General features: G+C 40.7%; 1 protein-coding gene across 1 annotated transcript in view; it reads right to left on the reverse strand.

Moving 5' to 3' along the window:
• Positions 1-6,038: 6,038 nt before the first annotated feature.
• Positions 6,039-23,504, reverse strand: part of LOC306988749 (uncharacterized protein) — a gene marked incomplete at its 5' end in the record, with an annotated part of 28,577 nt that continues 11,111 nt past the window's right edge. The window contains one exon of the mRNA XM_079593898.1: positions 6,039-7,365. Within this exon, the coding sequence (XP_079450024.1) occupies positions 6,430-7,365 (936 nt within the window). The 3' untranslated portion in view covers positions 6,039-6,429. The remainder of the gene's footprint in view (positions 7,366-23,504) is intronic.

The following is a 23,504-nucleotide window of genomic DNA, read 5'->3' on the forward strand; positions in this document are numbered from 1 at the left end:
TCTGATATTCAGCCTTCACGCAGGATGAACAAAGCGCAATTGTACAATCTGTACGTCACCTTGCAGTCATCCAATCTCTCTCCCAAGTCCACCCCAGCTTCCACGGCAGCCAGCAGGCTGAGAAAAACCCGGGAGGCCCCGAATCCGCCTCGCCAGACACCGTCTCCTCCTCATTCAAGATCCGGTTTTCGGCGTGCATCAGCCCGCAGTACCAGGCCTTCAGCGAGCCTGGGCCGCGCCCCAGATGCCACCGCTGCGAGCCCTTACTCGCCTCCCGCCTCAGCTCAGCTTTACACCGCGCCGCTTCCCGCCGTAGCGCCTTACACAGCTGGGCCCGCCGGCCCACCCCCAGCCTCCCAGCTTTTTCCTCCCGCTATTTCCAACTCTTTTCCTTTGCAGTGGCCTCCGGCTCCCGTAGCAGACGCTAGCGTGAGGCTGCCTCCGCTAGCGGCGCAGGCCCGGCCTTTCAGTCATCTTCCCGCGACTACTGCTAACTCCTCCCCTTTTCAGTGGTCTGCAGCCCAAGCAAGCGCGAGGCTGCCTCCGCTTGTAACTGAGGCTCACACTTCTTATTCATATCCTCCTTTTCCCCCTCATGTTTCTTTCAATTTCCCTCCCCAAGCCCCTCAGGCCGATTTAAGCGTGAGGCTGCCTCCGCCGATAGTCGCAGCCCCGGCTTCTCTCCCTTTCAGCTCTCTCTTAAACGTAAAATCTAACTATTCTCTTTTTACAGCTACACCGATGCCTGTCCCACAAAACGCCGTCGCTCTGGAGCCTCCACCAGTGGCCCACAACATCCGAGCACAGATCCTGGCAGGTGCAGACATAGACCTTTCACATTTACTTTCTCTGCTCCCCGTGTCCGATTCTAATCGCCAGTTGGACTGCGGGGATTTTTCAGTGACTTTAAAAAATCAAAACATGCATTCATCACGTTTACTTTCGTTTTCTGAATTCTCCATCGCTTTCAGCCATTTCACAGAAGTCATTTGTTCAGCATTCCCTCATAGGCGGCGCGAACTGAACGACTATTTAGCGCTCATCGCCGAGCTCGCGTTGTCTTACGGGGGAGGGCACTTTTATACCTACCACAAACTCTTCTCGGCAAAATGCGCTGTTAGAGTTTCCCAGTGGAACCAGTGCCCTTACTGGGGTGCACTCGACACCGACCTTCACAGCAGAGTATTCCTTGGCTGCAGGAACATTTCTTGCGCGGTCTGCAGGTCAGTAGCTCATTCCACCATATCATGCCCACAAGTTAACCCCTCCATTCCCCCTTGCTCAAACACAGCACCAGTTAAATCCACCAGTTATGTACCAAGACCGGCAACCATCAACGCAAATCCCCACGATGCCGATTTCAGCTCCAGAGCTTCTACGGATAGCAAACAGCCTTGCAACAATTTTAACGCTGGCAAGTGCACCAGGCAGCGTTGTCGATACTTGCACATATGCAGTTTCTGCGGCAGCGCCCATGCCCGTCCTGTATGCCCCGTGTTTAAAGATGTCAATAAAAAATCCAAAAATTATTTATCGACTCCCGTGAATATTTCTCGCCTTTCTATCGAACTAGCTCACCACCCGGACTCCGACTTTACTGAATATCTGCTTTCCGGCCTCCAACATGGTTTTAAACCTGGAGTGGTTTGCCCGCTCTCCCAAAACGTCATCTGCGATAATCTCCAATCGGCTCTCGCCGAGCCCGACGTAGTAGATAACCTGATAAAAAAAAGAAGTTGATTCAGGCTTTATGATTGGCCCTTTTGACGATCCTCCATTTAAAGTTTTTCGCATCAGCCCCATTGGCGTGGCTACGAGAAAGTTTTCAGGTAAGAAACGTCTCATAGTTGATCTGTCAGCTCCGCATAATTCATTTTTCCCAAGCATTAACTAGCCTGATCCCACTTGACGAATTTTCTCTCAAATACCATGACGTAGATCACGCAGTCGACCTAATAAAAATCGTGGGTCGGGGCGCTTGGCTCGCAAAAATTGACATCACCTCAGCTTTCAAAGTGATGCCCATCCACCCTGATTCATGGCACTTATTCGGAGTGCGCTGGCAAGGGAAATTCTATTTTGCCGTTCGTTTAACTTTTGGATGCAAAAGCAGCCCCAAAATTTTTGACATGCTATCCGAAGCTGTTTGCTGGATCTTGTCAAACAACTACGCAATTCCTCACCTCATTCACCTGCTAGACGATTTTCTAATCATTTCGCCTTCCAGTGCCATTCCAGCCGCTCATATTCTCACAGTTCAAAGAGTTTTTTCCGAGCTCGGAATCCCCATCGCCCAAGAAAAAACCATGGGTCCCGCCACATCCATCGAGTTCCTCAGCATTAACTTAGATTCAGTTAAATACCAGGCCTCCCTGCCCAAGGAAAAAAAATCGACAGAATAATTCTCATCTCATCTACCCTCGTAGACCATTCAAAGTGTTCCAAACGCGAACTCCTATCCCTGCTCGGCCACCTAAACTTCGCCATGCGCATCATTCCACAAGGACGCCCTTTCATTTCTCATCTCCTCTCTCTCGCATCTTCAGTGCACGCGCTAGAGGATCTTATTTCCCTAACTGCAGCGTGCCGAGACGAGCTCAGGCTATGGATAACTTTCCTTAATCAGTGGAACGGCCTGTCTTTTTTTATAAGAACCTAGTTTCATCCCCCATCGACATCCAGCTATTTACAGATGCAGCCCCCTCAGTCGGCTTCGGGGGTTTTTGCCAAGGTCGCTGGTTCGCGTCTCCATGGCCCCCCCAAATCCAGGACACTCTACAGTCGTCCGCACTCTTCGAGCTTTACCCTCTCGTAGTAGCAGCCTTCCTGTGGGGAAAGGAATGGACTGCTAGCAGTATCTTAGTGCATTGCGACAACGAAGCTACAGTCCAATGCATTAATAAAGGCCGTTCCCACTCACCCGCACTGATGCCACTTTTAAGACGTCTAATCTGGATTTCAGCGTGTGATCAATTAATTTTAATCGCTAAACATATCCCTGGGTCAAAAAATCAAATCGCTGACTCTCTGTCTCGCTTTATGTTTCAGAAATTCAGGACGCTGGCTCCAGAGGCGGACAAATTCCCAACTCCAGTACCTCATTATTCGGAATTAATATTCCCGTAACCCACTCGTTAAAATCCCTCCTCAACACATCGCTCGACACCATTCTTCAAGCAGTTTCTCCCAGAACTCTTCAATCCTACGTGACCGCATGGAAATGTTTTAAAACTTTCCACTTTTCCTACAACACACCATTCCCTGATTTTTCTCTCCTTTCAATAACCTCCTTCATCTCTTACCTCAACAGCGTTAAGGGCCTCCAAGTTGGGTCCATCAAAGGCTACCTGAGCGGCATCCAATTTTTTCACAAATTGATACATGGCACCCCCTCCCCGGAAATTAATAATTCTCAAACCTCCCTCCTAATTAAAGGCATCCAACGATCCCAGCCCACCCGCCCGGACACAAGACATCCCATCACGTTAGATATTCTCACTAAATGTATTTATACCCTGCGCACAGGCTACCAATCCCTTAACACCTCTCGCACGCTCGATGCCATGTTTATTTTAGCCTTTTTTGGTTTCCTCAGATGCTCGGAACTGGCTATCACTTCCCATTTTGACCCAAAAGTCCACCCAAGCATCTCAGACCTATCAGTACTTAACAGCGAAACAATCTCCTTTTTGATAAAACAAAGCAAAACAGATCAAACCAAAAAAGGTCATTTTATATACATTTTCAACCTTTCATCACCAATTCAACCATACCAAACCATACTGGCATACCTCCAACTGAGAAACTCTCAGGCTAAATCCCATCTCGAACCCCTCTTCGTGGACGACTCCAACAAACCTGTGACACGCTTTTGGTTCCAAAAGCACCTCAAATCCGTTCTCCAACAATCAGGCATCCCGGCAGAGAATTTCTCCAGCCATTCCTTCCGCATCGGGGCAGCAACCTCAGCAGCTCAAAAAGGCCTCTCTCAGCAGTAGATCCAAACCCTTGGAAGATGGTCCTCAGACGCCTTCCAAAGCTACATCAGAACCAACCGATTCCACATTTAAAAAGCCCACCAAACCCTCATCGAGTAAAAAAAAAAAAAAAAAAAAAAATTATAGTGAGTATTGCCCTGTACGTCGAGCATATAGGTCTTCTCTTCCTCCGTCCAGCGAGTATTGATCTCCCAGCGGACACAGCGAGAGCCTCTCCAGCCAAACTTGTCTCCTCTTTCTCCGTCCAGCGAGTATTGATCTCCCAGCGGACACAGCGAGAACCTTTCCGGTCAAGCATCCAAGTCTTCTCTTTCTCCGTCCAGCGAGTATTGATCTCCCAGCGGACACAGCGAGAGCCTTCCCGGTCGAGCATATGTCTCCTCCTTCTCTGTCCAGCGAGTATTGATCTCCCAGCGGACACAACAAGAGTTCCCCAGGCCAGGCGACTTCGTCTCCTCTTTCTCTGTCCTGCGAGTTTTAATCACCCAGTGGACGCAGCAAACTCTTCCAGTCAAGCATTTGCGTTTTCTCTTTTCCGACGAGGCTTACCCGTTCCGATGCCGTGACAATTGCCACAAGTACCCTCCCGTTCGAACATCCATACTTGCCTTCCCGCATGCCTGCTGAACTTACCCGCCCAAGACTTTACATATTGAACCCCCGTCGGACGCTGCGAGAGCTCTCCTGGCCAAACAACCAGGCTCTTCCTTGAAATGCCAGCCCGCCAATCTCTACGCTCTTTTCGGGGGGTCTTTAAACTGGCGGCTGTCCTTTTGCTCACTTAGCTTTTTGGGGAGTACTCTGGGTTCGGGCCCAAATTCCGAGCTCGGAGCCCTCCCCCCAGACAGCACGCCAAATACGCATAAACCTTTACTCTCTGATCATTCGTAAGTGTGAACTCGTGAAATTATGTTTTATTAACAAGGTTCGGGAGGAACACGTTCTAATGATCAAGCAATCAAGTAACTCCAACCAGCTGTCATCAATCAGTAATCAACAGATCCACTCAATCAGCATGAGTAAAGCCTATAAATATTCACAGTCAACTCACCCTTATTCCTCGACAGTTTTCAGCATCCCTCCACCACCCCATCTCCTCACACTTGCATGGCTATCTTCCTAACCAGAGACGGGGGGAGTACTCTGGGTTCGGGCCCAAATTCCGAGCTCGGAGCCCTCCCCCCGGAAAGCACGCCAAATACGCATAAACCTTTACTCTCTGATCATTCGTAAGTGTGAACTCGTGAAGTTACTTGCGTTTCAGATTGTTAAAATAAGGCCCACAGAGTGCCATTATAGAAAACATCCAATCTGTTAGCATCTCAACTATCGACAGGGTGCTGAAAAGACACCACAAGAGCATGAAACAGCTGTACCGTGAGCTACGGTACCAGTATGTACAGGTAAAATATCTATGTACATACACTAACTACAGCATGACCTGTACACATTTTCTATGGCTGTAGAAGAACAAAAGCACATGCAATATGAATACATTTGAGTTAACTGTATCTTGTCCAAAATTAAAAAATGTCCAAAGAGATTTCATCACTCAAACGCCATCAGACAATGGTTTGTGACCCACAATAGGATGCCTATAGAATTTCTCCCACCTTATTCTCCATTCCTTTCCAAACCCAATTGAGAAGTTCTTCTCAGCATGGAGGTGGAAGGTCTATGATCGCCAGCCACATACTCAGATGACCCTGCTGGCTGCCATGGATGTAGTAGCCTGTGAGGACATCACAGTAGACGCCTGCAGAGGTTGGATAAGACATGCATTGCAAGGGAAGATATTCGTTGTGATGTAGATGAGAATCTGTGGCCCGACAGACTGGCACGTCAAGAGGTGTAGACAGACTGCACTACAATTCCTCTTACAGTATTTGTATGTTGTATTTTCACCTTTGTGCCCCTATTTCTTTATCTTTTCTATATCACAATAGTATTGTAATGTTTTTTTTTTTTTTGTCAGACCACTAATAAAAGTGTAACTGTGAATCCTCTCCAGTCTCTTTCAATCAACAACTCGCGTAAAGTAGTGTGTAAATTTTTACTTTTGAAATGGATATATGGCATACAGAAGCGCAGCTTTGTACATTTCAATACAGTAACTGTCATCCAAACTGTTGCCATAGTTTACATAATACTTACAGAGTGCAGTGTTTTATTGGCAACATGACTAAGCATTTTGACTATCTTGTTTGTGAACAATGTCTTTTTATTCTGATGGCACTGATATGTTCATTGAAATACTGTAAATACTTACTTTTGAGAGATAAACTAAAGATTTTGAGGAAGTTACAGGCTTTTGCAGATAATCCAATGTGTGGTGCTGTTTGTACGAATTGTTTTGAGAATGCACATATTTATTTGCAAATATTAAAGATGATTTGAGAAATGCACCAAAGCGACTGACAAAAACTGTAAGTCAGTGTCGTTGCAGTAGCTCCCCCTCCCTGAAGGCACATCCTTGTGCCATAAAGAGCCCATCTGAGGAGGGAGGGGCTTTGGTAGATTGATTGACGTGGAGCTGGAGAGGGATGTAAACAAACAGAGAAAGGTAAACTGGTCCATAGGGGAGTGGAGGGTGGGAGGAGCCAGGAGGAGCCAGACAGGGACCCAGGGCACAACCAGACTGATGACCCAAGGCTCCGTCGCAGGAGGGGGGAGCGATGGTGGAGGCCTGGGATGAGGGACCAGGGATGCGATCTCCTGCGATCCGTCGTGGTGGTGAGTCAGATGGAGCCGAGGAGACACAGAGGAAGTCCAGAGGCGGATCCACAACACTGGATGGAATCCACTGAGGATGACCCGAGGGACTGACAGGAACCAGCGGTGGCAGGACTGGGGAACTGGCTGGGAGAGGCAGAGGAGGTGGGGGAGGGAAGTTGGGAGGGAACTCTGGGGACACTGGAAGATCTAAGCTGGGCGGGACCAGCGAAAGTAGGATAAAAAGGGGTATAACCTTCTCAAATACCTCCAATTCACAGTCAGAGGCCAGTAGAAGCTCACCATCAGTGGCATGAGTGTGGGTAGGGATCCATTCCATGTTCTCGTAGTCCACGAGTACTCCCTCAGGGACAGGCAATGTTGCCAGCTCGCGTACCTGGTCAGATGTACCGCTGGGCTCAGGCTCAGGCTTAGGGGCGCGGTATGGCTCAGATATTTCTTCTGGCTCGTTGTCCATTAAAGGCTCTGGCTCTGTGTCTGTGGTGGGCTCAGGCATCCACTCTCTCTGGCTGGGTGAAGGTACAGAAGTGCAGTCCTCTGAAGTGCAGATGGTGAACGGCGAGTCGTTGCTCACCAGCACCCAGTCCACGAATGCGGCAAAGTTGTCTTGAGGACCATTCCCTGGTAGGCGTACCTTAGTGTGGTAAAAACAGAGAGCAAATGGTCAGGGTAGTGCAAAAGGCATGTTTAGAAAGTCCCTTGTATGGTCTTCCAGTGAGCGGTCCCTCTGCTCCAGGCACAGGAGTCGTACAGCAGGCAGGTCCATGGGTGGGGAAAAAAAGACAGAAAAAAGTCACAAAACTTCTCTTCTGTATTTGTCCGGTATTCTGTAATGGGAAGTCTCACATTGATGAGTCAGAGGTAAGCAAAGAGTCCTTTAATCAACAATGGGAACATGCAGGAGAAACAGAATCACAACTACTGTACACTTAATGCAAATAATACCACAGAGGGAACTACAGTAACTCAAACTGTGGGCTTATATACACAGAGCAAACAAAAGAGCTAATGAGTTAATTACCAAGACAACAGGAGGACATGATCATCAATCAAACAAACTGGAAAACTAGGTCAAACAGGCAAACAGAACACAATAGGCGCTTTTCCACTACACAGTACCAGCTCGCCTCGACTCGACTCACCTTTGTTTGGTTTTCCACTGTAAAGGATTTTCCACTTCCACAGGTTTTGTACCTGATACTTTTTTAGTATCACCTCCGGCGAGGTTCTGAGCGAGCTGAGGCGATACTAAAATGCGACGTGAAAACACGGCAGACTGCTGATTGGTCAGAGAGAATCGTCACTATTCACTGCGTCATCATTGCACGTGCCAGACGGAGTATCCTGATTAACCCCGCCATTTTTAAATAGTTTGGCCAGAGATTGCGTGATATATCCATTAATAATATTATGTAAAACAGCATACACTCAATTTCCTCCATTGTCCTGTGTGTGTGGGTAGCGGGTGTGTGTCGCGTAGAAGATTCCGTCACGGCAGTTTCCTGCGGCGTCGCTATGATGACCAGGTACTATTGTGGAGGTACTGTCTGCATTGGAAAACGGAGCGAAAAGCGAGCCGAGACGAGCCAAGACGAGTCGAGTCGAGTCGAGTCGAGTTGAGCTGGTACTGGTAATGGAAAAGCGCCAAATGAAAACTAAATAAAAACAGAACATACACGTTACAGTCTTATGGTGCATCTCTTTAAAATACTGAATGATAATTCTGAATTAATAATTCATGATATTTTTTGGAAAAATTCCTTAAAACCTATTTTAAAAAAACAATTAGTATTTGTGCTCTCACATGTATTCAAGGTGTAAGGAAAATATGTTATTACTTTTTACTAGATGGTTACACCACATGACAATTTTAAAGTCATTAAATTAAAACTGTTATTGGCGCACTTGTTGGTTAGTCGTTTTACATGTTATTACGACATCTCTTCTACAGTATGTTTGTTCGTGAGATATATACAGTCCTTTCCTTATTTGCTGAGAAATTGCTTTCAGTTTTCAGTATATTTCTGGTAATCATGACATGAGAAGAACCTGATAATGCGATAATTTAAACAAAACAACCTTTTTTATGACTAATAGATACTGCAAATCGTGATCTATCAATATGGTTATATAACACAGTCCAAAGATATGTATACCCAAAGCATCCACAGGTATTATTACCCTTTACCACAAAACTACATGTGGAACTGCAGTGTGAGCATAGATTATTCCACAAGCTAATTTTTTTGTAATATAATATAATATAATATAATATAATATAATATAATATAATATAATATAATATAATATAATATAATGTAATATAGGAACACTGCAAAGGGTATTATCAACCATCAGGTACAACTTTTATGGCACTGGCTCTGTAATGTGATATACATGAGAGTTAATTAAAGACAGGAAGTATAACAGAGCATTTCAGTGGAAGCAATGAGTAAAGAAGACAAGCGTGAGCTGACCTTTCCACAGATGGCAATAAGTCTTGAGAAAAGCAGCTGGAGGGAGCGGATAATGAATGCTTCTTTGGAAAGCTCTAATTATGTTTAACACTAGCAGTTTTGGGAAGACAGAAACAATAGTGCTAGTCTTACACATGGGGGCATGTTTATGATTTGAAGTCAAGATGTGTAAAGGTTTATATTTGATTGTTTTCTATTAAATGAGAGAAATTGATATGACTACTTGTATGTGTTGGTATACCTTTAAGACTTATTTGTAAATGATCTCTTAATGATTGGATAACATTCCTTCATTCATTTGATAGCCTCTTTGTAAAGCTGTATTACATTGTGACAGATTTAAACAAACTGTGCTGAAATGTGCTGGTCAAACTGTTAAAGGAATGTTTACCAGAGGGTTTAGTTACCGGGTTTACACACAAGGTTATCAGTTCTATCACACTTGAATGAATACACTATCATTTTTAAGTCTGGTGGCCAGTTTATGACTATAAACAGTTATGAGGGACAGGGTTCTCAAGGTTGTTTGGCATTCCGAATGCAGAATTGTAATTAAAATTTGAATGTAGGTAAAACTGAAACTCAAATAAATATTCATAACTGTATGGTATCTACAAAAACGATTTATTAAAGGGCACCTATTATGGAATTTTGAAATTTACCTTTCATGTAGTGTGTAACATAGATCTAGGTGAACAAAAACATCCTGCAAAGTTTGAAATATGAAAGTGCACCGTATATAAAGTTATTGTCTTTCAAAAGTGAGAGTCGACTCTGAGTCATTTTTATGAATCGTTAGAAGACCGAAGCTTTTTCTCTGACTAGATGACGTCAACTTGTCAAGTTATTTGAATACGATACGCCCACTTATTGCGCTCCAAGGCCAAGGAAAACATCATGGCGACGAGACGCTGTGTTCTGAAGTGCTGCTCAAAAGCAAACTTTTTTTATCTGCCCAAGGAGGAGCATTTGAAGACTAAGTGGCTACAATTCACTATACCACAGAAGTATAGTCCGAGCCTTGTGCTTTGTTCGCGTCATTTTGAAGACGATTGCTTTTTAAATGCAATCAAACTTGGATTCGCCAGCTGGCTGATATTGAAGGAAGGTTCAGTTCCAAGTGTATTTGCATCAGCTTCCTCCTCCGTATCACAACCTGTAAGTGTTATTAATAATTTTTGCTTTTATATTTTATGTAGCATGCTTAATAATTATTTAGTTTGTTGTGTAAGCACCGTTTAGCTTCTAGGTCTTCAATGACAATTGTATTGAGATATGTGAAGTGTTTGTCGTTGTTTTCGGAGTTGTCTAAAGAATAGAGTAATACCTCGTAGTAACGTAACTGCATTTTTTTTTTTTTTTTGTAAAAACGTTATGTTTATGCATCGGGCTAACGCAAACAAAGACTGATTGTGCTTTTACAATATGAACTCTGGGCTATATGCTCGCTAACATAACATTAAATTATTTATCTTATTTTTCGTTTTTTACTACAAACTATAAAGCAGTGGACTATAATCATTATTATAATACAATTGAATTGATAAAAGCATCATTGTACTCCGTGTTAAAAATAAGTATTATCTATGTAAACACTGCTGGGTCATCTGACCAATCAACGCAGATTAGCGTCGCGCAAAGGAGGGGTTTGAAAAATGAGTCGTTGAAGGATTCATGTGGGAGTCGGTGCGCAAATCAGGTAAAAAAAAAATGCATATTATACGAAAACAAAAGTGTTTTTTGTCATTGCATGCATGTAAAACTGTTGTTGGGGACTCCCTAAACAACATTAGGAACATTTTAAATGTCATAATAGGTGCCCTTTAAGACAAACTTTGCATTTGTTGCATTTGCAAGTGTTAGAAAAGTAGGCCTATAAAAAAACGGTTAAGTTTGAAAATGTATAGGCTTCATGCGGATGGACATAGATAGATGATAGCTAGACAGACAGACAGATAGATAGATAGATAGATAGATAGATAGATAGATAGATAGATAGATAGATAGATAGATAGATAGATAGATAGAGACAGAGAGACAGACAGATAGATAGATAGATAGATAGATAGATAGATAGATAGACAGATAGATAGATAGATAGTTAGATAGATAGATAGATACACAGACAGACAGACAGACAGACAGACAGACAGATAGACAGACAGACAGACAGACCGACAGATAGATAGATAGATAGATAGATAGATAGAGATAGATAGACACACAGACAGACAGACAGACAGACAGATAGATAGATAGATAGATAGATAGATAGATAGACAGACAGATATATAGATAGACAGACAGACAGACAGATAGACACAGATAGATAGATAGATAGATAGATAGATAGATAGATAGATAGATAGATAGATAGATAGATAGATAGACAGACAGACAGATAGACAGACCGACAGATAGATAGATAGATAGATAGATAGAGATAGATAGACACACAGACAGACAGACAGACAGATCGATAGATAGATAGACAGACAGACACAGATAGATAGATAGAGATAGATAGATAGATAGATAGATAGAGATAGATAGACAGACAGACAGACAGACAGACAGACAGATCGATAGATAGATAGATAGATAGATAGATAGAGATAGATAGATAGATAGATAGATAGATAGATAGATAGATAGATAGATAGATAGATAGATAGATAGATAGATAGATAGATAGATAGATAGAGATAGATAGACAGACAGACAGACAGACAGACAGCGCCACATGAAAAATGTGGGAAGGAAGACTTGCTTATTTTCCAGAAGACACTAGGGTCTGTGTTCCACAGCCATTACCAAACATTACACAGGGTGGCACGTGGTGACCAAGATTACACAAAATGAAAGTAGTTTACATTATTTCAATCGGGAAAGCATGAATCATGAGTTACAGGAAGAAAACCCACCACTGGAAGCAGAAAAAGGGAGGTTTGTCAGCCTGTCTGCAGTGTCTTCGTGAAACTAAAACTCTGGGATTAAGGTGTTTCGGAGCACAGGCGTAGCCGTGGCCTCACCAGACTGCTTATTCAGATGGCCGTGTGTAAATGGTGCATACTCTGCATGTAGGAGGTGTACTTCCCACGACACGCCGGTAACACTGAACGACCGCCACACAAGTCCGTCAAGGGTTTTAAACGCTCAATACACACGGGTAAAAAAAGGTCCATAAACAAAGCTTCACGTTTCAGTTGTTGGAGTCAGACGCATCTGGGACTGTTTTTATTGTTTGAAAGTTACTTGATACATTGCTGCAACAATTACAGACTTTTTGGGAGGCCTTTTGACACATTTACTTTTACATTTAGACATTTATATTAGGGGTTCAAGCACATAGCTCTAAACCTGGGAACTGTGTGAATGCCACCAATGCAGAAAGTTTTGTTCACTTCAAGTTCAAGCGCGGATACACTGTTGTCAGAAGGATGTCGGGATCAGTCAGGCTATTGTCAGACCGACAACTTCCATCCAGTTACCAACCACTACGGCCTTTCATTGGGAAATTTCATTGGGAAAGCTTGAGGGTATACAAGGTTTAACATTTATCAATGTGACATTTCATGTTTCTTTTTTATTGGCTAGTCAGTATTCCTAGGTCGTATCAGAAAACACACTGTGAGATGATCATGCTAAATTTCTAACACAGTTAGAAAATGATCGCAGGCTATCTTTGGTAAAAAAAAAAACGTGACAAGGACCATCTTTGAGCCTCTCTCACTGTACGACGTAGGACCACCGTTTAGGAACCACGCCACGATTGGTCATCTTTTATCTGGGACAGACCAAAATTGTACAATGTGTACGGCATTACCATTTGGATAGCTATAACATGGTCATTTAGTAAATGGGCCTGGCCAAGTGTACACAAAAGCCTGTAATCCCAAAACAAAAATGTAAAAGTTCACGAAATTAGGCGAGGACATGCGGCATATGACTCTAAACAAGTATGCAAACTTTTTTGGAGATCGGATCATAGGTGGCACTATAACAGTTAAAAACGTTTCAAACTATATTTCTATGGTAAATGTACTGAAATGGCAAAAAAATGTATTTTTCATATCTGATTTAGATGTTTACCTGATCACTATGTGCTTGAACCCTGATAATTCCTGCTCGCAGCTATATTTATTTATTTGGTTAGTTATTGTTGTTACGATTAGGCCTACTATTTTGTTTCATTTTCAAATAAGATTAAAACACATTTTTTTGAATGAAATATACAGTACTTACTGCATTTTGCCATTATATATAAAAAAAACCAACAACAACAGATGAATATGCGTGTTTTGACATTTTTCAAAGTTAGACATGAATTCATCAAAGAACTCAAACTGTATACTTTTTTTTTGCCAACTCAAACATAAAAAGCACATGTCATAACATGACAGAGAGGCTACACCACAGCATGATAACAGTAATCATGTTTTTATTGGCATGCTCTATGATGGAAGGCAATCATATCTTTTATATGACAGGTTAAAGTACTTCAAATCTGCAACGTCAAGAGGTTCAGAGCTAAATCTATATACGTGAATATTACAGTCATAAAAAGCCAGTGTTCAGCCAATAAATTAAATAATTTAAAATAGATTAATTTAATTAAAAATCCTATAGACTTCCATTTATGGAAGAAGTCCAATAGAGACCAGAATATCATAAATTAGGCAATAGCCACACAAAATCAACCACTCATCCTGCATTAGAAACCGCATAGCAATGCCCAGCCAACCACCCACAACCACACATAACATTAGAGAAGAAACCATTCTAAACACCTTAGCAACCACATGTCATGCACCATGGCATCTATTCACATCACCAAAACAATCCTTAGAAACTGCATATTAATAACCAGCAGTCACACAGTAATGACCTGAAAACCCATAACACCTTAGCAATATCAGAGCAATGTAGAGGAAACTACACCTTAGCAAAACATAGGCAACACCATAGCAACCAACCACAACACCATGGCAACTTTTTGGCAACACGAGAGAAACCACACAGAACATCTTATCAACCACATAGTATCGCCCAAGCAACACACAAAAACCTCCTGGAAATACCTACAACACTCATACTGTAGCTATACAGTAGACGCTACGACTAGCAACAACTTACAACATCACAGCAACTTCACAGCAAAACACTAGAATCCATTCACAACTCTTTAGCAACTGCTTGGCAACTCACTAGAAACCTCGCAGAACACCATAGCAACCACACAGGAATGCCCTGGTAACTATCCAAACAGCAGAGGAACCGCATAGCCCTGGCAACTACTTACAACACCATAGCAACTGCATAGCAACACACTAGAAACCGGATATGTTAGAAACTCAGAACATCCTAGCAACCACATACCATCGCTGTGGCACAACCATTGCAACCGCACAGCAACATCCTAGAACCCACAACACAGAGCAACCCCAAAGTAACCACATAGGAATTACCTGGAAACTACTCACAACACCCTAGCAACTGCACAGAAACACACATGAAAACGCCCACAACCCACCAGCAACTGAACAGCAACACACTATAATCCCAGACAGAAACATACTGTAGTGTCTGCCCAGATCTGGGCCACATCTGGTACATGTGTATTCAACGTAGCAACACCATAGCAACCGTGTAGTATCTGTCAGGAGTTAGTAATCAGCAATAAAGCACACGAGACAGGAGTAGCAAACTCAGTAGTCAACAATACAATTCACACACGAACACAACATTTCCCCCCTTTTTAAAGAACAGAATATTACATCAGATCTAAGTAACATAGTCCTTCAACCATCTAGGCTTCCGAACATCAAGTTTAGGTCTAGTGGTATGAGTGTGTGTAGTGAGCAGTGATCTCAGCCGGAGTTGTTGGGAAGATGGGAAGATTTCCATCACTAAGAATGTGTGTACCCACCCCAAGTCTTTTGGCAACCGCGAGAGGATCAGTAAACTTTCGGTGTCCCTTAGGCTCCTTAACCTCACGTTATCCCCTTCTACAAGGAGTGTGAGCACCAAGCTTAGCATCAGTGTACCTTTTCATTTTGTGTTGCAGCCGCGTAACCCTTCAGCAAACAGTCATGTCAGTTGGCGGGTTCACAGGAGCAGATGCCAAAATAGCCTTGTGCGAATCTGCCTGCCATAGACGAGCTTAAAGGGTTAAGTACCAGTTTGCAGCTTTGGCAAGGGTGAAGTACCAGTTTGCAGCTTTGGCAAGCGTGAAGTACCAGTTTGTGGAGCGGCACGGTGCACCTGAAAGAAGTCAGTTACCACAGGTGTCCATGGCTGATGTTGCTGGATGGCCGTTTGGACAGTGTCTTTGAGCACACGGTTGACTCTCTCTACAGCACCATTAGCTGACAGGTAGTAGAGAGAGGAATGATGGTGATGAATATTCCTTCCTTCCAGAAAAGCAGCAACAGCAGCAGACGTATACTAAACACCGTTATCTGTAACTGTAGTCAATGGATTTCAATGGCGGCTGAAGGCTGACGACAGAAATAAAACCACAGAATCAGTAGTGACAGTGTAAAGGAGTCCTCAGGACATTTGCTGTAATAGTCAGTTAAGGTTATAGCAAACCTGGTGTCAGAGTCACATGGCTGGACTACATCCACAGTCACTTTCTGCCATGGTCCATTTGTCAGTGGCACTGTCTGGAGAGGAGCAGGGTGTGACTTGACAGTTTTGTCATCGAGCAGACACACTTGGTAGGAACAGACAGCATCATGAACCTAAGCATCTATCCCTGGCCACAAATAGAGATGACGAAGGCATTCTTTGGTTCTCACCTCTCCCTGACGTCCTTTGTGCGCTATGGAGACAAGCACAGTTCGAAAAGTAGCAGGAACAATAAGATGTGAGCCTTGGAAGATGAATTTGTCCTTAACAGACAGTTTCAGATGCAGTCAATATAGTACGACAACAACTCCACGTCCAGTCCCTTGGGTGAAGGAGGCCGGACATTAGAAATCTGTTTAAGAAGTTGGGTTGCAGCAGGACAAGAAACACATGCAGAATCAATATCCGCAGCAGACAGACAATTACAGGCGGCAGATAGAAAAGCAACAAACTCCTCATCCACATCCTCAACAAGAGCTGGAGCAACAGCATTATTTGCAGGAGAAGCAGGAAAGAGCAAACATGACAGAAGAACAGGGGCACTGAGTATCACCTGTACAGGTGATTCATCAGGAAGAAGACCCTTCCCTGAAACAGTAGGACCTAAGAACAGCTGGCTGGTTTGCCAGAAGTGACAGTTATCTTAATTGAGCTGCAAGCCAGCAGTTTCTAGTCGTTGTAGGACCGCTTGAAGTGCTTTGTCATTCGTAGACATGTCAAGTCCATGGATGGTAAGGGTGATTTTCAGTGACAAGCCAACCAGGATGATGGTCATCACCTTCTGAAATGCTGCAGCTGCTGAAGCCAATCCATAAGGAACAAGACAAAAATGGTCATAATAGTAATACAGTTTGTGAGATCATGACTGTCCTCATACAGAGGTACTTGGTAGTAAGCATTAGTCAGGTCGATGGTAGAGTAAACAATAAAACCCTTTAGTTCATCCATGTGTCGCAATGGAAAAGAGATTACGACCACTGCTTTATTTTGCTCTCTGAGGTCAACACACATCCTAATTCGACCGGACTTTTTCTGCGTAACAACAATTGATGAAACCTTTGCAGATGCGTTAATGCGTTCTATCACCCCAGCGGCTTGCAAGTGATTTAATTCCTCTGACACAGCACTATGAACAGAGACTAGAAACCGTTTAAACACTATACTTAAGATAAAATAAAAACATCTTGGGTTACATATTTAACCCGGTTCCCCAAGAAGGGAATGAGACGCTGCATCGGTTGCTGACGCTATGGGGATGCGACCTCGCCGGACCCATTGACTGAGGCACGTGTAACTTCATGCCATAGGGCCTCTTTTGTTCCTGGCAAGATAAAATATGGAGTTGCTGGCAGCAACACTTTATATGTTTAATCCAGGCCTAAGCACAAACCTAGGAGAGCAGCGCACTGAAGGGAGTATGTATATGAACAATGTATATAGCTTCTAGGCTAATGATCTGGGGAGGCAACAGAAAATGGGTCCCCACTTTTTTTGGGTTTTTTTGCGACGCATTCATTCCAACTGTCAAGCCCTGCTCTAACCTTTGGGTGTTAGGATGGGGGTACTGAGAACAGGCGCGCTCAACTCCCAAATCGGTTTTGGGTGCGAGTATTAAAAAAGTTGTCAAATAAATATTTAAGAAGGATCACATGCCGAACTTAAATGGTTGTATTTCAAGAATGCTTTGGAATATAGATGTATATTGGTATTGTTTTAAAGAAGACATTTAGCAGATTTTTGTAGAAGTGAAATAAAAAAAGTTATAGAAGTTTGAGTTTATGAAAATGTACAAATGTTAAAAATGTAATGATTCATATTTTATATAAAATATATATTTTCAAAACCTGGAGAACTCTAAAATAAAATAAAAAATAAAAGCCAATTTTATAAAAAATATCTCAAAAAATCAGCTTTCAGTGAGATTTAGTTTGGGCGCAGTACCACACTTCTCCACTAGTTAACATTACTGCCCATATAAGGGTGCCTCCATTTCCATATGTTGTTTGCGTGATCTGAACCATTATTTTTACAATTTTCATACAATTTATGAAGTAGACATCCTATTCAGAAGTATAGGATGGTTTGGCAAAAGTTTGGCAGATTTTAAAATGAATTCCACCTCTAAGAAACACAAAAAGAAGACGTATGTGCATTATAGCTCGCTGCCACATCACTAATGCTGAATCTATTATTTTTTAACCTTTTTTTCTAAAAGAATTGAATGGATGCTATCTTTTGAACTCTTGGCATGAAAACAAACTGAGGTTTCTACCATTCTTTCATGATTTTTCATGTTCATCACTATTTCAAAATAAAAGTCTGAACACGCCTTAGGAGTATGAAAATATTCTTGTTGCAAATTGATAAGAAATTTTTGGTAACGCTTTAGATTACAGCCCGGAAAGTACTGCGTAATTACAATGAAATTACAGTGTAACTTTCGGTAATTACAGTGTACCTATAAAGTACTTATGTGTAAGTATAGGGGAACAATATGTAAAGTCTTGGGAATAAAGGGGTAACAACCAGGAAAATACTGCGTAATTAAAACTAAATTACAGTGTAACTTTCGGTAATTACAGTGTACCTATAAAGTACGTACGTGTAAGTATATAGGGGAACAATGTAAAGTTTTGGAATAAAGGGGTAACAACCAGGAAAAAAAAAAAAAAAATTAGGCAAATTATTAAGTATTTTAGAACTACGGGGTACTTATACTATAATACAATCTTACTTTTGGGAGCAATTTAGCGAGTAGGCTACATACACTGCACCTTTTTGTAATGTATACAAATACATAAAGGCTTTTTTCAAATTACGGGGTAGCCTATATATCAGTGCATTTATAAAGTAGGGTAATTTGTTTTTATTGCAAAGGTGCACTGATTAAGTTGTTTCAAGGCAAGTAAAACTATTGCAACTTTTTTTTTTTTTTTAATGCTGGGGAAATATACTCTTGTTTCTTGTAGTTACAGGGTAAGTATGACATTGTGGGCCGTAAATTAAAGTGGTGCTTCTTACCCTCTTGTTTCTTGTAGTTACAGGGTAAGTACAATAAAAACACATGTAAACACACAATCTGATATCACTTGGAAAACTTTATTTGAAAAACAACTTATTTTAAAACGGATTTACAACACTTTCTCTTGCTTGGTTTCCTCCTCCTCTTGTTCCTCTTCTTCTTTCTTTCCACTGATAAATCTTAAGAAGGAATCCCATGTCTCTTGCTATTCTGTATTATGTGTTAAAAGAAAATACAGTACAGAAATGTCCTCACCATTTACTCATCTTTTACCCTCATGTCATCCGAGATGTATATGAATTTCCTTCTTCAGATTAACACAAATTTTTTTTTTAGAAAAATATATAATCTCTGTGAATGCATAATGCAAGCCCATGTGTTCCTAAAAGTTGACATCAAACAGCACATACAGCAATAACTAAAGTAATCCATACGACCCCAATGGATGAATCAATGTCTTCTGAAGTGAGACGATAAGTGTTTGTAAGAAAAATACCAAATATTTAAACATTTTAAAGACTATCGCTTCCGTTCCGACCAACTGTCACTTGCGCGTGCATGAGAGGGTTGAGTTCACGCTTGGCACGCGTGACGTAAGCGCGCCGAGAAACCGAATGTCGATTTTTTATTTTTTATTAATGCTCACAACAAAATACAAACAATAACACATAATAATAATGAAAAACAAACAATACAGAAGAACAGAGATGGCAGTTCTCGCGCGAGTTTCACATCTAACTCCCGCGAGAACGTAATGAACGCGTAAAGCTTCACCAAACACGAAGCCAAGCCGACTCTCATGCACTCGCTGGACGCTGGTGACAGTTGGTCGGTAGCGAAAAGATGAGTAAATTACGAGAACATTTCTGGGTGTACTGTATTTTCTTTTAATACATAATACAGAATAGCAAAAGACTCCTTCTTAAGATTAGGCTAATCAGTGGAATGATAGAAAAAGAAGAAGAGGAACAAGAGGAGGAGGAGGAAGTAGGAAGCCATGCAAAAACGTATACTTTCTGTCAGGACTTTAGTATTTGAAATGAAAAGTTGATTTTAAAAAAGGAATAAAGAATAATAAGTGTAATATGTTGTAAATCTTTTTTGAAATAAGTTGTTTTTCAAATAAAGTTTTCCAAGTGATATCAGATTGTGTGTTTACATGTTTTTATTGTACTTACCCTGTAACTACATGAAACAAGAGGGTAAGAAGCACCACTTTAATTTACGGCCCGCAATGTCATACTTACCCTGTAACTACAAGAAACAAGAGGGTAAGAAGCACCGCTTTAATTTACGGCCCGCAATGTCATACTTACCCTGTAACTACAAGAAACAAGAGTATATTTCCCCAGCATTTAAAAAAAAAAAAAAAGTTGTAGTTTTACTTTTACAACTTAATCAGTGCACCTTTGCAATAAAAACAAATTAGCCTACTTTGTAAATGCACTGATATATAGGCTACCCCGTAATTTGAAAAAGCCTTTATGTATTTGTATACACTATTATTACAAAAAGGTGTATGTAGCCTACTCGCTAAATTGCTCCCAAAAGTAAGATTGTATTATAGTATAAGTACCCCGTAGTTCTAAAATACTTACAGTATAAATAATTTGCCTAAATAACATTTTTTTTTTTCCTGGTTGTTACCCCTTTATTCCAAAACTTTACATTGTTCCCCTATATACTTACACGTACGTACTTTATAGGTACACTGTAATTACCGAAAGTTACACTGTAATTTAGTTTTAATTACGCAGTATTTTCCTGGTTGTTACCCCTTTATTCCCAAGACTTTACATATTGTTCCCCTATACTTACACATAAGTACTTTATAGGTACACTGTAATTACCGAAAGTTACACTGTAATTTCATTGTAATTACGCAGTACTTTCCGGGCTGTAATCTAAAGCGTTACCAAATTTTTTTTTGAAAATCAGTCACCAAATATGTAAACTAGAGATTGTAAGCTTTCAAATTATATATAGTGTGTCAAGATTAATTTAGGTTTAGTATAGGATATTACTGTTTTAAATATGTAATGGCAATATAAGGGGTTAAATACTTATGAACAACATGAAAATAGTTAAATAATCTGAATAATTTTGAGAATCATACATTTTGAGAATATATTATTTGATTATTATTACTTAAACAATATAAAAAACGAGTTATAATTAAAACAAATTAAAATAATCAAATAATTTTGAGAATCATACATTTTGAGAATACATTATTATTTTATTATTATTACTTAAACAATATACAAAAACGAGTTATAGTGTAATTAAAACAAATTAAAATAATCAAATAATTTATGTATATATATTATTTGTAATGTTATTATACATTATTATTATTATTTTTATTATTGTAGTATTAGTAGTAATAGTTGTTGTTGTAATGCATTTGTATGTCAGATTATAGTCTGTTTGAGGAGTTTAGCTGGTGGCCTTCAACAATAATAATAGTTAACAGATATAACAAAGCAGTGACACTATGTCTGTAAAATCTCCGCTCCTCATAAGCGTCCTCTAATTGTACCTTAGGAGCACAGTTAAGACATCACACACTGAAGTGACCTCACACTTGTCCCTTTTAACTTGTTTTATAGTGATGAGTTTCAGGTTGTAACAGGGAGCGAGCGGTTTGATGTTGTACATGTTCAGTAACCACGTGCCAAATTAGGCCATGACGCCAGTCTGTTAATGACAAAATCACACAGTAAATGTATTTTTGGGAAACCGCTTTGAATAAACCTGCTCCTGGACAGACCCCTCATGAGGTCATCCCTCAGCAGACAACCACGTCCAGAGACGACAGACGTGAACAAGTTCCTGCCACTGTGATTTGTTGCATGACAGAAATGTGAGTTGAAATGCTTCTGCCACTCAAATAGTTGACACCAAGATGTCACTCCAGCAGAAAAACAAAACATGAGTTAATATTGAAGTTCATCAGACAGGAGTGTTTAGATTATTTGAGATGTGATGGCGCCATCTAGTGGACACTTATTGTAACTGACTGTCCAGTTATCCCAGACTGGCTGCACAGTTGGGCTGAAGCCTTAAAACATTATTTACAAATTGGCAAATTAAAAGTTTACTTTAAATTACATCTTAAATCAATATTTTTTTTTAATAATACACTTATAAGAACATACCATGACAAATGTAAAGTACCTAAATGTTGACTGTTTAACTGTAGGCTATGTAGTGTGTTACTTGATATTACAATTTAAGTTAATATATATTAAATGTAAGACATTACATTTAAAAACATTACACATGTGTAATTACAAATATTTTTAAAGTCCTCCTGTGGTGAAAATCAAGCTTTTAATGTTGTTGTGTCTATGTGGTGTTTTTAATATGTTTTAAGACAAACCATGTGTAAGTTCATAAGTCGACAGAATTGCTGAGTATTTTCTGCTTAAAACTGCAGTGAGCCAAAGACAGTCTCAAAAACACGGTGTGAAATCGTTGGTGTTTCTGACGTCAAAAACTACCTTGTAACCAATCAGATCAACGTGTGATCGTCAACCAGTGGATCTCTGAGCTGAGCGAGTGAGTGGAGGCGGGGCTCATTTGCATATTCATAGAACCGCGCATACTAAATAAGGCAAGGGTGTTGAGTTACATTCAAGTTACGTTTCAATAGAAATTACATTAAAATATATATATTTTTTGGTATATAATATAACTTGTCAGTTCAATCGGCAGTAGCAGTACACTTTTAACAATATTTCAAAGACAATTAGGAAATGATATAAATGTGTAACTTCTATCTAACTTATAACTGTATCTACTAGCTAATTGCATTTAATATACATTTTACATCTTCATTTTACCTGCAATTTCATTAATTTCTCCTGTAAGCATATACCGTACTTTAACTGAATCAGTTCTGAATCAAAAAATGTGCCAGAGAACTCAAATATCTCCACAGTAAGACTGGCTGTCATATCTTTCCCGCAGGCGCTGACGATCCTCAGCCTAGGCAGGTATCGACAAGTTAGCGGCGGGTATCCGCTGAAAGGAAAACCGTTCAATCTGTCATCTTAATTACCTTTCACATCCCATGAAAGCTCTGATTGCACCATTACATTAGCCTACCGTTGGATTCCCATGCCACGGGTCCTAAGAAGCTGGAACAAATGTTACACTGATAGTAATTACCTTAAGGAGTTCGAAAGAATCAACCTTCTGTATTCAAGAGAATCTGTTTGACAGATGTTTACAGCTTTCCTATGCCCCACGGGACAAAAAGAAGAAGAAAAGTTGTTCTTTTCCAAAGGTGCTATCAGGACAATTGTCTATCAGGTTGATTTGATGAGATAACTCTCCTCTAGTTATGAAATGTACAGCTAACTGAACTGCACAGACTGCAAGTCTACAGTATTTCACAAAGATCAAGATATTTGTCAATTACTCATGAATTTGTGATGCAAGCACTCTCTAATGTAGGAAGAGGTTGGCGTAAAATATTACTTTGCCAAAGAGTGTATAGTTGATGGTGTATAGTTGATAATAAGAGTGTATAGTTTACTTGATGGTTACACCACATGACATTTTTGACAAAATGGTGCAAAAATCAAAATATTTTTATTTATTTTTATTATTATGATAAAAAGCAGAAGTGCA

The sequence above is a fragment of the Phoxinus phoxinus genome (genome assembly GCF_949152265.1).
Source record: "Phoxinus phoxinus genome assembly, chromosome: 20".
Classification (NCBI taxonomy): Eukaryota; Metazoa; Chordata; class Actinopteri; order Cypriniformes; family Leuciscidae; genus Phoxinus; species Phoxinus phoxinus.